Source organism: Chlorocebus sabaeus, chromosome 9, assembly GCF_047675955.1.
Source record: "Chlorocebus sabaeus isolate Y175 chromosome 9, mChlSab1.0.hap1, whole genome shotgun sequence".
Taxonomy (NCBI): Eukaryota; Metazoa; Chordata; class Mammalia; order Primates; family Cercopithecidae; genus Chlorocebus; species Chlorocebus sabaeus.
In genome coordinates, this window is record NC_132912.1 from 56524550 (window position 1) to 56541932 (window position 17383).

The 17383-nt window shown below is 48.5% G+C and overlaps 1 protein-coding gene across 2 annotated transcripts; it reads right to left on the reverse strand.

The window, feature by feature from the left end:
* Positions 1 to 224: 224 nt before the first annotated feature.
* On the reverse strand, positions 225 to 15398 carry RGR (retinal G protein coupled receptor). 2 transcript variants are annotated; one of them, XM_007962740.3, is made up of 7 exons: positions 15228 to 15398; positions 12654 to 12810; positions 11455 to 11576; positions 7468 to 7621; positions 6007 to 6124; positions 2462 to 2575; positions 225 to 1960 (listed from the first exon to the last, which is right to left on the reverse strand). In XM_007962740.3, exons 1-7 carry the CDS (start codon positions 15304 to 15306, stop codon positions 1829 to 1831), a joined length of 876 nt encoding a protein of 291 aa, XP_007960931.1. In that variant the 5' UTR covers positions 15307 to 15398; the 3' UTR covers positions 225 to 1828. The 2 variants fall into 2 exon arrangements, with proteins under 2 accessions (XP_007960931.1, XP_007960933.1); XM_007962742.3 differs by lacking the exon at positions 2462 to 2575.
* Positions 15399 to 17383: the final 1985 nt, after the last annotated feature.

The following is a 17383-nucleotide window of genomic DNA, read 5'->3' on the forward strand; positions in this document are numbered from 1 at the left end:
AAAATTAAATTGCCATATGCAGAAGAATGAAACTGGACACATATCTCTCACCATATATAAAAATCAACTCAAGGATAGACACAGTGGCTCATGCTTGTAATCCCATCACTTTGGGAGGCCGAGGCAGGTGGATCACTTGAGGTCAGGAATTTGAGAACAGCCTGTCCAACATGGTGAAACCCTGTCTCTACTAAAAACACAAAAAATTAGCCAGGCATAGTGGTGCATGCCTGTAATCCCAGCTACTTAGGAAGCTGAGGCATGAGAACTGCTTGAACCTGGAAGGCAAGGGTTGCAGTGAGCTATGATAGCACTACTGTACTTCAGCCTGGGTGACAGGGCAGGACTCCGTCTTAAAAAAATAAATAAATAAAATAAACTCAAGATGGATTAAAAACTTAAGTGTAAGAACTGACACTATAAAAATCTTAGAAGAAAATCTAGGAAAAACTCTTCTGGGCATTGGTCTAGGCAAAGAATTCATGACAGAAACCTTAAAAGCACAAGCAACAAAACCAAAAATAGACAAATGGGACTTAATTAAACTAAAAAAGTGTTTGCACAGCAAAATAAACCATCAACAGAATGAACAACCTGCAGAACAGGAGAAAATATTTGCAAACTATGTATCCAGTAGGGGACTGTTATCCAGAATATATAAGAAATTCAAACAACTCCACACACACAAAAAATCCAAATAATGTCATTAAAAAGTGGGTAAAAGACATGAATAGACATTTTTTTCAAAAAGAATACATACCAGGTGTCTAAGAGGCATATGAAAAAATGCTCAACATCAAAAGTCATCAGAGAAATGGAAATTAAAACCACAGTGAGATCTTATCTCACACCAGTGAGAATGGCTATTATTAAAAAGTCAAAAAATAACAGATATTGGTGAGGATGCAGAGAAAAGAGAACACCTATACACTGTTGGTGGGACTGTAAATTAGTACAGCCCCTATGGAAAACAGTATGGTGATTTCTCCATACTGTCTTAAAAATAGAGCTACCATTTGATCCAGCAGTCCTACTATTGGTATCTACACAAAGGAAAAGAAATCAGTGTATCAAAAAGAAACCTGCACTTGTATGCTTATCACAGCACTGTTTATAGTAGCAAAGATATGGAATCAATCCATCAATAGACGATTGGTTAAAGAAAATGTATGTGTGCGTGTATGTATATATGTGTGTGTGTGTGTGTGTGTGTGTGTATATATGGAATGGAACACTACACTGCCATAAAAAAGAATGAGATCATGTCTTTTGCAGCAACATGGATGAAACTGGAGGTCATTCTTTTAAGTGAAATAACTCTAAAACAGAAAGTCAAATACCACATGTTCTCACTTGTAAGTGGGAGCTAAATAATGTATACACATGGACACGGAGTGTAGAATAATAGACACTGGAGACTCAGAAGGGTGACAAGGTGGCAGGGGGTGAGGGATGAGAAATTACTTAATGGGTACGATGTATATTATTAGGGTGATGGTTACACTAAAAGCCCAGACTTCACCACTAAGCAATCTATCCATGTAACAAAACTGCAATGTACCCCCTTAAATTTATTATTATTTTTTAAAAGGAGTGACTTTCCTGAAGACTCTCAGTCTCGAGTGTAGAGGGCTATGACCGACACTCAGGTCCATCTGGCTCTTTCTGTGCAGCCTGTTATCTTTCTGAATCCTTGTGTCCAGCCTAGGGCCAGGCTCCACGGGGCCATTGGGGAAGGTAGGTGAGTGTCTGGGCTTGGCCGCTGAGGCTGCTGGGCCGGACTCCTGGGGCAGCCTCCCAGCCTGGGGCTCAGTCCAGGATGGTAGGCTCACTTGGCTCGGTCCTTCTCGCTCTTCTGCGGTGAGAGGCACTGCCAGATCCCCCTGCAGACCATCTCATTGCCCAGGGCATAGTTGATGGCATTGATCGTGGGCACCATTTTGGCAATGAGGGCGGGCACCTGTTGTGGCAGAAAAGTCCAGAAAAGAAGCTTCAAAGCCACTGCTCCTCTCTCTGGTCCCACCTGGTGACCTCAGTCACCCCCACCTGCAGCTGCCAATCATTTAGTTCTGCAGCCTTGGAGCCTTCCCTCACTAGTTGGCAGAGATTCATGGCTCATGGAGCCCATGGAGTCATACTCTTGTCCAGACCCACCTGCTCCCAGCCTGGGCACCAATCTCAACCCCTAGTCACAGAGTCCTTATCTGCACCATCTGGCTGGCTGTCCCTGTCATCTCACATGAGGTTTGGGCAATGTCAAGCAGCAGCCTGGTATGACTCAGGGACGAGGTAGGGGATTAGGGAGGCAAACTAATGCTCTATGCATTGTGAGTATCCAAAGGAAGAAACACAGACAGGAAGAGACTGACACAGAGGCCATAAATCCAGAAAGTGAGATGAGGTGAGACGGAGACATAAAGACTGACAGGGGTCTAGCTTTGGGTACTAGAAGTATCTGTACCATCTGCAGTTTGGGGGAGATGGAAGTCACGTCTGCGATGACGGCGTATAGATACAGGATGGCATAGGGGCCCCAGCCGAGCAGCAGCGTCCTTGCTGGCAGAGTGGTGTTTACCTGGGGAGAAATTGTGGCAGGAGATGTCAGCTTGCTCCAGGTGGCCCACAGCCCCATGTGGCCAAGAAGACCAGGTCAGCACTCAGCAGGGCTGGGCAGCATGAGCCACGCTTCAGGAGGGAGCTGAGTCTGCAGGGGAACTTGGGACCAGATGGGCCTCTCTGTTGTTTAAGACTGTGTGACCTTAAGCCTTTTATTTAAGCTTGCCTGACCTCAGTTGCTGTGTCTGTAAAATGGCCTGATAATACCTGACGTGGCTGGAGGCCGAGACTGGGTGGATAATGAGCTTACCCCTGGGTTGTACTCTTTGTTTGTTTGTCAAATACAGACAGGGTCTCACTATATTTCCTAGGCTGGTCTCGAATTCCTGGGCTCAAGGGATCCTCCTCCTTCGGCCTTCCAACGTGCTGGGATTCCAGGCATGAGCCACTGTGCCTGGCCCGGGTCTGTGCTCTTTAAGAGGAGTCCTGGGCTCCGTGACTGCGTGCTCAAGGGACCCCAGGCTGAGCTGCCCTCAGGCCTCAGTCCTAGAACCAACTGGTCATCCACAACTACAGCCACCTGGCGAGACCACCCTGCCTGGGCTCCCAAAGTGAAATATAATCAGCGGGGACGGGGCTTGTCCGGAGAGCGGGAGACGCTGGGGTGCCGCGTGGCGCCATGAGGGGGCGCAAGACTCGCGCTTTAATTTCAGCGGGAGCGGCCGGGTTCCTACCCCCCACCCCCAAACACACACACGCGAACGAGCAAACTGACGCTAAAGTTCCTGCCTGTTTTCTCCCTGACATGACTTTCTTTAACAAAGAGGGTGATTAAGGTGAAAGAGAACATATTTTCTTCCATCTTGGATTTTTAAAATATGTTGAGCAAGAGACTTTTTTTTCTCTTAATTGTCCCTTATTTGGGGGTGGGGGAAAGGGAGCTCAGCACTGCGGGGCCCTCCCGGGAGCCGAGGCCGTGAGACGTGGAATCCCCTGGAGAGGCTGTGCGGTCTCCGGAAGCCGCTTAGCTTGGGATGAGGTCCCTGGACCCCTGCGTGTGACCTTAACGATGCCCACCAGAGACAATGGTTTAAAGTCAACCCAGAAAAATGAGGAGATCATGGTGGCAGCCTTGTCTCCTGGCTGCCTGCGCCTCCAATAAATGCGAACTTTGCGCCTCCAGACAGAGTTTGGGACGGGCATCGCGGAGGACAGTCTGGAGGCGGCGCCTATGCTAGCAGCCAGCTGGGAGCCAGGGGACTGGATTCTGGTCCCAGCAAAGTCCTTTCTCTCCTTCTGACCTCGGGGGAGCATCGGGGCTGCAGCTAAAATAGATTTGCACAGTCCTTTTCCAATTTACAATAAATAAATAAAGTGGCAGATGAAGTGACTTTAAAAAAAAAAAAAAAAGAGAGTTTCTTTCATGCACTGTGATTGACCACGTGGGTGGTGGAGTCCCAGACCTAAGTTTGAATCCAGGTGTGTGGCTTTTGGTGAGTTGCTTAGTTAACGCCCATCTCAACCTCAATTTTTCAGTCCACGGCACAGGGATAAGAAAACCTCCTTCTGGCCGGGCGCGGTGGCTCAAGCTTGTAATCCCAGCACTTTGGGAGGCGGAAATGGGTGGATCACCTGAGGTCAGGAGTTCAAGACCAGCCTGGCCAACAGATACAAAAGATAGAAAAATTAGCCAGGCATGGTGGCGGGTGCCTGTAATCCCAGCTACTAGGGAGGGTGAGTCAGGAGAATCGCTTGAACCCGGGAGACGGAGGTTGCAGTGAGCCGAGATTGCCATTGCACGCCAGCCTGGGCAACAGAGTAAGACCTTGTCTCAAAAGAAAAAAAGAAAAGAAAAGAAAAGAGAAGGCTGGGCATAGCGGCTTATGCCTATAATCCCAACACTTTAGGAGGCAGAGGCGGGCGGATCACCTGAGATCGGGTTTGAAACTAGCTTGACCAACATGGAGAAACCCCGTCTCTACCAAAAATACAAAATTAGCTGGGTGTGGTGGCACATGCCTATAATCCCAGGTACTCGGGAAGCTGAGGAAGGAGAATCGCTTGAACCCGGGAGGTGGAGGTTGCGGTGAGCCGAGATTGCGCCATTGCGCTCCAGCCTGGGGGACAAGAGCAAAACTCCGTCTCAAAAAACTAAAAAAAAAAAAGGAGAAAACCTCCTTCCTCATAGAGTGGTTGCAAAGATGAAATAATACTAAGATCTGAATTTATTCTAATCTTTGTTGCTTGTTAGGACTCCTTTGTTGGAGGTCATCCAGGTGACCAAGTTAAAATAAAACCGTGGCAAGGGAATAGTAACGCAGAAATTTAAAAATGGCTAGGAGGGCTTATTTTGAAGTACTATATTTCTTGGACAAATGTGCTTATAGGTTTGATTTTTATCTTTTGGACACCACCCTGTGACTGTGATTAAATTAAACATCTCAAAGCACTTTAAAAGCAGCATTTAAAAAGACTGTAACTTTGTGCCAAACCTCAGATCCTTGGCAAGAATTAAGTGGAACAGCAGGGATGGTGTCCGGCAGGGAGCCCTGGTCGCCAGAGTTACCGGGTCTGGGTGAATCTGAGCAGTCCTGATCCTCCCTCCCCAGGCCTTAGCGATCTGAGCAAAGGGAGGGTGGTTTCCAGTTCTAACATCCTATGCTGTGCACAAGCTGGATTTTCTCTTGATCATTGAAAACGCAGAAAACCCCTGGTTGCTGTCTGTCACATTGTTCATATTCCCTGGTGTCCCTGAGTGGAGCCGAGAAATTTCTGCTGCCCTTGAGGCAGGAGACTAGCAGAGGGAATTGGAGGTTAAAGGGTAGAATAAGTAGAAGCAGAAGCAAGGTGAAGAGGCCGTGAGCAAGAAGCAAGACAAGAAACAGAAGTTGAGCAACCAAAACAAAAATAAGATTAAAAAGTGAGTAAGAAGCTCCCATGGCCGGCTAGATCTGGACCAAACCTGTCAGGAGCAGCTCCTCAGAGATGGGCATGCGCATTAGAGAGAAAAAGTATCCTTAAAATGACCCTGTATGATAATAAGCTCATTAAAGCTCATGCATATGGACTGCGTATCATGCATATACTTAAGATTATGGGATGGAGGTGACAGGCAAGCACACAAGGGCCAAAGCAACTAAGTAACCTATCAATCAAAAGGCAGACGCTGGCTAGAGATTAGGCAGCCTTGGGAAGAGAAGAAAAATAAACATATAAAAGAACCCAAAATACACCAAACTGGTGCTGATCTCACTTCGCAGAGATCGATCCACCCTCCCCTCTCTGAGAGTGTAATACTGTGCTGAATAAACTTTTGCTGCTTTGCTTTGCTGCAAAAGCAATGAAATTTGCTTTGCTATTTGTGTGTGTCACATCCAGTTCTTCGTTCGGGACACCAAGAGCCTGGGGCTGCGCCGCACCATCAGATAACACTCCGGGAGGGTTCCTTACCTGGAGATGACCGCTCTTCCCCAGTTTCTGCTCCATGAGACTGTAGGATGTGATCGTGATGAAGAGGGGCATGGCGAAGTTGAAGAAGGACATGGTGAAGAGGAAGCTGGTGAAGTTTCTACAGGGAGAGCGGATGGAGGACTGGGGTCAGCTCTCAGGGGTGGCCAGCTGCCCTCAAGGACCCACCAGCTCTGCTCTCGATGATCGGATGTGGGGAAATGCTCCATTCAGACAAGTACTCAGTGTGATTGCTCCCGGGTCCCAGGTGAATTCCCTTTGGGAGCCAGGGAGCTACAAAGTCCCCCTAGAACTTGCCTTTAGAAGCCAGGGAGCTCCGAGGAGTAAGAGGCCTCTTTCTTGTTCAAGTGCTCAGCCCTGCTTTCCTGTTTGTCCCCCAAGCATGAAGAATGGGAAATTTTAGTTTGGAAAACATGTTCACCCAATGGTGGGGATGTCAGTGGACCAGGAGGAAGGAACATTCAAGGAGCATTCTAGGCCCAAAGGTTTTAAAAGAAGACTGGATAACAAGAAGATTGGATACTACGTCACTGAAGAAATGGTTGAAGAGCCTGGGTTCCCAGGTAGTGGTCATGGGGAGGTGAAGGGAATGGTGGGAGTCCCAGGGAGGCAGATTCCCATTTTCTGAAGGGAAGACTATGTCACCTTGGAGCTGTACACCAGGGAGGGGCAGCTGGAAGGACTGGACCCTGGCTGGGGAGGGCCATGGAGGGACACTTGGACCAGGCCCAGCATTCTCAAAAAGGCATCACCTGGAAAGCCCTTCGTCCAGTGCAGATGCCTCATGATTAAACACCATGGGTAAAGCAGATGAATGCAACGTGGCTCTACTGGCAGCAAGAGGGGCTGGAGCCCATGTGACCATTCCTCAAGGCAGTTTCTAAAGGATCCCCCTAAGCCCTTGTCTCCCTAGAGCCGCCTGATGGGGCAGTACCAGAACACAAGCCCCATGAGGGTGGGGACCCTCATGCATTCAGTTCTATTTCTCCAGGGATTGCCTCATAGCGTATGCTCAGGGCGTTCCCTCCCAGTGGAAGGACCATAATGTTCTTTGAATCTATTGTGCCAAGGGTATGGCACCCTCTAGAAACTGATGAGGTCAGAGCCATGATGACTGACTGTGCTGAAGACGGCAAAGAGGTGGTGTAGCTTGGTGACTGTTATCACTGACGCAAGCCAATGGCTCCCTGTATGATGTCTCTTTTTGGGTTCAACTCTGGGTCCCAATTTTCATAGCATTCCCATCACCCGGCCAGTTTTCAGAACAGCTTTTTCCAGTCCCAGTGTCTGCCTACATGTAGGTATCATGACTAAGGAGTTGAGATTATCTGGCAAACATTCACATTTTCCCATTTGGATTTTCAGCTGGGGCACCCTTGTCATAGGATTTCAAAGCCAAGATTCCCATGGATAGGAGCCTCGAAGCTGCTCCTCCCACCTCACCTGTCCCCTTTGGAGTAGTCCAGGGTGCAGCATGTCCCCAGTGGCTCATAGTCATAGTGTCCCCAACCCAGGAGGGGCAAGGCTGCCCAGAAGGTAGAAGACAGCCACACGAAGAGCACCAGAGAGATGGCTGAGTTCCAGGCCAGCTGGCTGCCTGCCCAGGACAGAGGAGGAAGAGGAGGTTGTGAGGAGGAGATGGCCTGGTAGAGTGAGAAAGAATGGACTTCCCTATCTTGAAGAGTGTCCCTTCAAGTGATCCACCCGCCTCAGTCTCCCATAGTGCTGAGATTACAGGATTGAGTCACCACATCCTGCCAGAAGGAGGTTTTCTTATCCCTGTGTCATGGTCTAAAAAATTGAGGCTGAGAAAGGGATTAACTAAGCAACTCACCAAAATGAGAACTGCAGCTCTGATGCTTAATAACTCAGGGCCTCAGGCAAATGAAAAGCTTCTCTGAGCCCCAGTGTTCTCGCCCACAAGGGGAATGATAATCCTTGCCACAAGGGGAATGATAATGAGTTGCTCAGAGGATTGTTATGAAGAACGAAATAGATAATGGATGGTGAAGGTCTCCAAATAGACACACTATACCATCTTCTTCAGAGGACAGAGACAAGGAGGAGTGGCAAAGAGACAGATGTGTTTTCAAAGCCAAAGTTCAGGAAGAAGCATGGGCAGGGGTTCAGGTGAGGGTCATAGGGGATGGAGGCAGAAGTCTGGACTTACCACCATCCTCAGCACTTGCTCAGAATCAGGCCACTTCCCCTGCTTCCAGGATACCCTCTGAGAATGCTTGACTCGGGGGTTGGGGCTCAATCTCAGTGCCAAAGGCAGAGGCTGGGTCCCAGCAGCATCTTTTGATGTGAACCAGCCATGCTGATTTGACCACCTCTGATCCCTTCCCTGAAGCCCCCTCTCTGCTGCAGTGTCACTGGGTCCTTTCCATCCAGTGGTTCCTCCTGGATCTGGCTTCAGGATGCACTTCACAGGTGCCCTCTTCTGTCTACTGTTTATTTGTCATACTCCTTTGTGTATGAGATCCCAGGCAGAGGACAGGTCTCTAGGTGGGTTTTGATCAGGAGAGAAGAGCATATCTACAACCTCCCTCATCTGACACTTTGCTTCTACTGATAGGGCTCCAGATGGAGTTTGCTTGGATGTGACCTTCTGATATGAACTGAATGTTCGTGTCCCCTCAAATTTATATGTTGAAGCCCTAATCCCCAATGTGATGGCATTTGGAGGTGGGGCCTTTGGGACATAACTAGGCCATAAGGGTGGAGCCCCCATGATGCGATTAGTGCCCTTATAAGAAGGGACACAATTAACTGGACGTGGTGCATGCACCTGTAGTCCCAGCTACTCAGGAGGCTGAGGTAGAGAATCACTTGAACCCAGAAGGTGGAGGTTGCAGTGTACTGAGATGGTGTCACTACATTCTAGCCTGGGCAACAGAGTGAGACTCTGTTTCAAAAAAATAAAATAAAAGAAGGAACACAAGAGTGACAATCTCTCTCTTTTTATATGAGGACATGGCAAGAAGGTGAACATCTATAAACCAAGAAGCTAGCCCTCAACGAACCTGACCATGCTGACACCTTGAATTTGGACTTCCCAGCCTGAATAACTGAGAAATAAATTTCTATTGTTCAAGCCACCCAGTCTTTAGCATTCTATTATAGGAGCCTGGGCAGACTAAGACACCTCCCAACCCAACTGTGGGCACAATAAATATGTGCATGGATAGGAAGATTCAATATAGTTAAGATGTTAGTTCTTCCAATCTTTTAAAAAAAATTTTTTTTGAGATACAGTCTTGCTCTGTCACCCAGGCTGGAGTGCAGTGGCATGATCTCGGCTCACTGCAACTTCTGCCTCCCAGGTTCAAGCGATTCTCCTTCCTCAGCCTCTCAAGTAGCTGGAATTACAGGCTCATGCCACCACGCCCAGCTAATTTTTGTATTTTTAGTAGAGATGGGGTTTCACCATGTTGGCCAGGCTGGTCTCGAACTCCTGACCTCAAGTGATTTGCCCACCTCGGCCTCCCAAAGTGTTGGGATTACAGGCATGAGCCACTGTGCCTGGCTTTTTCTTTTCTTCTTCTTGTTTTTGTTTGTTTGTTTTTGTTTGTGTTTTTGTTTTATTGAAGCATGGTCTCATTCTGTTGCCCAGGCTGGAGTGCAGTGGTGCCATCTCGGCTCACTGCAACCTCTGCTTTCCAGGTTCAAGCAATTCTCTGTGGGCACAATAATGAATACCTACCTGGACCCTTGTGCTGCCTCAGACTTTCAGCTTTAGAAACAGACGGCCAAGGTGACATGCCTACAACCACCCAGGGATGGAGTAGATGAATTCAGACCTCCTCATTCCCCTTTGCCTGCCTTCACACTGCTCTACCATGCTCTCAGTATAGAAAGGGCTTTGATCTAAGGCCTCTGGCATAGGGATTAACTGTTCTATATTGAGGCAGAGAAACCTGTTGCTGTCTGAGAAGGTGGTGTGTGTGTGTGTGTGTGTGTGTGTGTAAAATGGTCCAAGGGATCACTGGGGCGGGGGCTGGGATGGAAGTAGTGGGAGAAGCGCTCTGAGGCCAGGTGGACAGGAAGGCTAAACTATTGCCACTCAAAATGATGAGACCGATGGAAGCATTTTGGCCTGGAGAGACCCATGATGGGCAGTGACTTTGCAGGGAAGGGGGCTGTACATGTGACTATGGCAAGGGAAGTTCTGTGGATTCCAAAGAGGCCATGCCACAGCTTGAGGCTGTGCTGGCCATAGACCTCACAGCAGCCTCTGTGCTGAGCAAATTCATAGCTCAGGACTTGGAGATACCAGGTCGTGCCCAGTGTCAGCTCTGCCCTTAGTAGCTGTGTGACCCTAGGCAGGCTGCTTAACTTCTCTGTGCCTCTGCTTCCAAGGCTGTAAGCTGAGGGTTTGCTAGGAGGGTTAGCTGAGCCACAGCTCCCCAAAACATGTTTATGTACCCATGGTGGTGAACAGGGTTCTAGATGGTCTCTGGGTGAACAGGTTTTTATTTTAATTGTATTAAAATTATAAGAACATTAAACCTGTGATTTCCCAGATGTTGTTTAGAATGAGCTTGAAGCAGGTGTTTACATTTTAAAAAATGAGTCACTTTTAAGAAAAAAAATCAAGGAAAAATAGAGCAGTTTGCACACTGTTATGGCCAATTATGAAGATGGTATTTGACAATGCAGATTGGAAAATCTAGAGCTGGACAGTTTTCATGAAGCCTCATGGAATGGTGGGGTGCCAGGGCACATGCCTAGCTACACACACATACACACAGCCTCTCTGCACCTCAGTAGTACCTAACTGCAAGGGCATTGTCTGTATCCCTGATCTCATTTGATTTTCAAAATAAAACTAAGATCAGTTATTAAAATCATCTCAGCCAGGCGCAGTGGCTCACGCCTGTAATCCCAGCACTTTGGGAGGCTGAGACAGGTAGATCACAAGGTCAGGAGTTCAAGACCAGCCTGGCCAATATGGTGAAACCCCATGTCTACTAAAAATACAAAAATTAGCCAGGCGTGGTCGCGCCTGTAGTCCCAGCTACTCGGCAGGCTGAGGCAGAAGAATCACTTGAAACCAGGAGGCGGAGGTTGCAGTTAGCCAAGATCGCGCCACTGCACTCCAGCCTGGGCAAAAGAGCAATTCCATCTCAAAAAGAAAAAAAAAAATCATTTCACAAAGGAGGAGACTAAGGTTCAGAGAGGATCCCTGACTTGCCCAAGGTTGCAGTGATGGCAAGAGAGCCTCAACAGCTCTCCTGCACACTCTCCCACCCTCCCTCCTTTCCTGAAATGAGTGCCTACACATGATAGGCATGCACACTCACACCCACCCACACTTCCCTGCCCTGGGAAACACGGAGGGGTAGCTAGTTCTGACTGCCCCGCCCTGCCTCTTATCCTCTCCACACTGCATCGGTGTCCCTCCACTCCAGGAGCCCAGATACATACGGGTGCAGTAGTGGTGATAGCGCCCCCAGGCGATAGCTGCACTGCTGCAGATGCTGGCCAACGCTGTCACAAAGCCCTGGAAGCCATGAGCCTGGCAGCCATCCGAGCCGTAGGGCCAGCGCCTGTGGGAGACACTGGGCATCAGTGACCCCTCTCCTCCGACTCTTTCCACCTCCCACACCTGCCAAGTACAGCCTGGAGTGTGCATTCCTGAATGTTGCCCTGTTTCTCCAAGGAGAGCCTTAATATTGGTGTCTTTCCTATGAGGCGTTAGAGCTTAAGTAACTGGGCTGAAGGGGTGGAGCCCGATGCACACTCTCTATGCTTGGTGACTTTGACTGCACCACAGTTGGGCCATAGGCTCTCTCTGTGTGATCAGATTCCACTGTCACAGGAGAGCTCATGCCTGTATTTGATAGGTGGGGAAACTGAGGTTCAAAGAGGCAAAGATACTGAAGCCAAGGTCACACAGAAGATGAAGGCAAAGTTAGAGGGGAGATCCCAGGCCTCCCCAGCCTAAAGGGCCAAACAAAGGTGGAAGCTTCAATTCACTGTGGGAGGAAGAATTCTCGCTGATGCAGACCCCCCAGGCTGGTCAGCACGGAGCATACACATCCAGGTGGGCTCCAGCCTCCGTCTGCAGTGTCCGAAACCAGAATGAGAATGTCCAGTCTGCTTCAGAAAACAATTTTATAAACACCTTCTGAAGCTGTGATGGAAGACCCTGGTTTGTGTATAAGGAGGTGTTAGACGCTAGACAAAACCCCGTTTGTTTTCACACTTACTTAGAGTCCTAGGTATCAAGCATTATTTTAAGTTATTTACACATAATAGAAGTAAATACTTCCAACGAACTATATGAGTTAGGAAATAATACCCTATTTATGGAAGAAGCCCAGAACTAGAAATGCTGAATGAAGCCAGAATGCAAACCTAGGTTGCTTGGTTACAGAACCTATACCATTGATCTCCACAGCCTGCCATCTCTTTCATCAGGTTTCAGCAATCCCTGTCTTCCAGAAATCAGCAGTCATTCTTCAGAATCAATCTGGAATTCAGCGCATTTTAGCTTGCCCACCCTCTGCCCTTGGCCAATTTTCTGTAGGTAGTAAAAATGCCCTTGGCCTGGCTGCCTGGGGCCCAGAGGTCAGGCCCCAGGCAGGATCTCAGGGCCTGTGGACTGGGGAGGGGGCTGGTACCGGAGAAGGCTGGATGTGGCTGCAATGAGGGCGTTCAGGCTGATCCCACTGTCCGCAAGAGCCAAGCTCAGCACTAGCAGGTGGCAGGGAGTCCGCAGCTCCGGGGTCTTGCAGAAAGAGAAGATGGTCAGGGTATTGAGGCTGAGACCGGAGAGAGCTGAAACGAAGGGTGGGGGCTGGCATTGGGGCTGCTGAAGCCCAGCTGGGGTCAGAACAGGGTGCGTGGGGTGGATGGAGCATCAGCAACCTCCCAGACAGACGAGAAAGACAATCAATATAGTGTAGCATGCTTCATGCTGTAACGATCATAATCACTGACACCTGCCGGGCACTTAGCGCACACTAGGCACCAGGATAAGCACTTAATATGAGTCATCTCATTCAGTCTTCACTTGGATACTGTCTTCTCCATTTATAACTGGGAAACTGAGGCTCAGAGACACTAGCTAACTTGCCCTAAGTACACAGCTAGTAAGTGGTGGAGCTGGAACTTGAATTCAGGGCTTTTGGATTTCAAAATGCCTTCTCCAAGGACTGTAGAGCAAAGTCAGAGAGCCTCCAAGGAGAAGAGTTGATGTTAGAGCTGGGAGCTGCCCAGGACACCAGGCAGGGAAGTGAACGTGAAGGGGGCGTACTCAGGAAGCAGAGAGACCCGACCTTGAATTTTGGCTTGGTTGCCTCGCTTGCTGCTCCTTAAGCTCTCTGAACCTCAGCTTCCCCCATCTAAAGCGAGGAACGGAAAAAAATCCCACCTTCAAAACTATGAGAAGCACTTACCTGCAGGAAAATGCATGGAAGAGCATTCCAGGAGGGAATAGCATGCGCAAAGACATGCTGTGGTACAATGAGATGCCACCTTACTCCTACAAGAATGGCCATCATTAAAAAGTCAAAAAACAATAGATCGATGGCATGGATGTGGTAGAAAGGGAATGCTTATACACTGCTGGTTGGAATGTAAATTAATACAACCTCTATGGAAAAGAGTATAGAGATTCCATAAATAACTAAAAGTAGATCTGCCATTTAATCCAGCCAAAAACACACATGCACATCGATGTTTATTGCGGCACAATTCACAATTGCAAAGATACGAAATCAATGCGAGTGCCCACTGACCAATGAATGGACAAAGAAAATGTGGTATATATACATCATGGAATAATACTCAGTCACAAAAAAGAATGAAATAATGTCTTATTACAGCAACTTGGATGGAGCTGGAGACCATTATTCTAAGTGAAGTAACTCAGGAATGGAAAATCAAATACTGATTGTTCTCAGTTACAAGTGGGAGCTAAACTGTGAGTACACAAAGGCAGTCAGAGGACATAATGGACTTTGGAGACTGGAGAACGGGAAGGGTGGGAGGGGGGTGGGATTAAAAAAACCTACATATTAGGTACAATGTACACTACTCGGGTGATGGGTGCACTGAAATCCCAGAATTTGCCATGATGTAATTCATTGATGTAAACAAAAAAGACTTGTACCCCCAAAGCTATTGAAATTTTAAAAATATTTTTAAAATAAAATAAAATAAAAACCAAAGCATTATGTATATAATGACATTTCTAATCATCAAACATGAAATAAAAATGTAAATTTAAACCTCTTCCAAAAAATAAAGTGGTAAAATTTTATGGCATATTTGAGGACCTGGAGGGATGCTAGATTGCAGGGTTCTCAGGAAAGGGAGACACTGGCTGGGGCCACCAGATAGTCGTGTCCAGAGCCTTCAGGACCAATCAAATGACTGTCACTTCCTCTCCGTTGTCAGTTCTCATTAGAGACTGATGATTTCTCTGGGTCTGCTTTGAACCAAAGCTGCATTCTCCGTCAACTTAGCTCGAGCTGGCACAGATTCAGGGATTGACACTCTCTAGCTCTGGCCTCAGCGAGCATCTTAGGGATTCTAGGTTGAGGTAGGTACCTTGCGGACCCAGGTTGCCTCCAGAGGGGAAGTGCTTAGGCTCATAGGAGTAGACACAGTGAAAATAGTGGTGGGGCTGGAGAGGATGGGAGAGAATGAATTCAAATGCCCTGGAGTCTATTTAGCCTAGCACTTTACACCCATTATCCAATTTAATCTTTACAACCACCCATTCGGAAAGTCAAGGCATTGAGGGCAGAGAGCTGAAGGGACTTGGTTCCAGTCACACAAGAGCAGGTGGCAGAGCTGTCTGTCCCCAGAGCCTTTCAGGGGACTGATCTTATGTGGGATTCTTAGCAGGATTTCTAAGGAGTGGATTAAATTTCCTCCCGACTGGAGGGACATGAAAAGTCCTAAAGCCTGGCTCTTGATCATCTCCTGGGCAGATGTCCCCTCTCAAAGTCCCTCCCTCCCTGACCCTTGCCTGGCTTACTCTCTGCTCGGCAGGCAGTGTGCTGCACCTCACAGGTTCAGCTGTCAGAACACCCCCTGAGTCCAGACACACAGGGGAAGGCAGTCGAGGGGACCTGACACCCAGCTGGATTTGGGGACCTCGCTTCTCCTTGCCAGCTCCATATTGGTGGCCTGGGTCCTCAGAACCCACTGGGCCCCCGGTGCACCCCAGGTTCTGCCTGGCTCACCTTCCACCAGCAGCACCATCCCCACAGCCAGCACCTCGAGCTCCCCAAAGCCGGTGGGCAGGGCACTGGTCTCTGCCATCTTCACTCTCCCTCCTGCCAGTGGCCCAGCTGTCTCTGGCTTCCCGCAGCCAGGCCCTCCCTTTTAAAGGGCCATCCCATGTGCGTGGAGGCACATGCAGGTTATTATGCTGGACCTTGGGCTCTTTCTGGATGCCTCCCCCCTGCAAACGGTCCTCTTGGTCCAAGCAGAAGGAACCCATTCACGAGTTGGACAATGCAGCCTTTGTGAAGCCAGAATGGAGCCCTGTCTCATTCATTTCAGCCCCATTGCACAGGATTAAGGTCGGGGAATCCAAATGGTGTGTGACTGAGAGCCTAATTGGAAAAGAGTTGCATAACCAAGGGAGGGGAGCAGGAGGAGGGATCTGAGCCGCAGCTGTTCCTGACAAGCCTGGTGCCTGCGCGCGTGTGTCCTCAGGCTCACATGTGTGTACTCCAAAGCGCTGGGGAAAGGATGAAGTTTGGGAAGTCACCTGTTGTCAGAGGAAGAACCCCAAATGGGACCAGAGAATGGGTTTCTGGTTCTGAATCTGTCACTAACTAGTTATGTGCCTTGGAGTGGGACCACTAGACTCTTCGTCTACTTTTCTGCAATGTCAGTATCTTTTGTCTGTGGCCTCTGTACAAGTCTCGGTTAGATATTGTGAATATAAACCTCAGGGCTGCATTTCCTGTCTCCCATAGAGCACTTGAGCCACACGAGCATTAAAAATCTCCTAGGACACTGTCTTAGAACAGAGGGGCTGCCGTCTTGTCAGTCTCCGTCCCCCCAACCCGCCCAGCCTTGCCGGCCCCGCTAAGAGCTTTGGCTGCTACAAATGACTTCCTGGCACACTGGCTCTTTATGCATTGTTATGCTCTGGCTCGTGATAAAATTTACACCAGGAAACACTGATCTAGGGCAACTTAATTCATTTCAGATTAAGAAACCAAGCTCCAGAGCACTATCGGCAACATAGCTAATATTGAGCGAGGTCAGGCACTGTGCTAAGGGATCTTCTGATGAGTCCTACAAACAACTCCTTGAATTGGATACCATTATCCTTTCCATTTCAGATGGGGAAACTGTGGCTAAAAGCAGTTAAAATCTGCCTGAGGCCGTGCAGTAATTTATGGATGGAGCTGGAACAAAAGCCAATCTCTTATTCCTCAGGCTCAGGCAATTTTCAATGGCATCTTTGACGCACTCTGGTAGAGCAACCCGCTCTGTTCCAGGAATGCCCACTTCCCAGGCCTTTCCTCTCATGAGTCCTCACTTCCATCTAAGCCTAATCCTTCCGCAGGGCTGAGCTTATTTTTGCACCCTCCAGAGCGTTCCCTGTTCTTTCTCAATTTCTTTTGTTTGTTTGTTTGTTTGTTGTTGTTGTTTTTGAGATGCAATCTCGCTGTGTCGCCCAGGCTGGAGTGCAATGGTGCAATCTCGGCTCACCGCAACCTCCGCCTCTCGGGTTCAAGCCATTCTCCTGCCTCAGCCTCCTGAGTAGCTGGGATTACAGGCATGTTCCACCTGTAATGCTCGGCTAATTTTGTATTTTTAGTAGAGACAGGGTTTCTCCATGTTGGTCAGGTTGGTCTCGAACTCCCGACCTCAGGCCTGCCTCAGCCACCAAAAGTGCTGGGATAACAGGCATGAGCCACTGTGCCCGGCCTTCTTTCTCAATTTCTACCTTATGTATTACCTGTTGGTTAATACATATGTCAGTCCTTTTTTCATGCCTTCAAGGTCACAACAGCCTTCATGAGAGAAGATAAAGCAGGGTAAGGCCAAGATTAAAGGGTAAAGTTCATTTGGGCAAAAGACACAAGGAGGAAGAAGCAGAGATGTGGAAATAGGCACATCTGGTGGCTGGGTTTGGGGAGGAGGAAGTATAGCTGGGAAACACTGAGAAAATCCTACTGGCTGCACTGGAAGGAAAGAATGAGAAGCCAGTATTGTCAAAACTGACCTGGCACCGAGCTAGGCATTTTATGTGTGCGCTGGGGCCCCAGATATCTTTGCAGGTCATATACCTCACGGTCTAGGCCTGCCTGGAGTCACAGGCATGAAGGACTGGGGAACCCTCTAGAAAAGTCAAACAACATAGGTAGGGCATGCT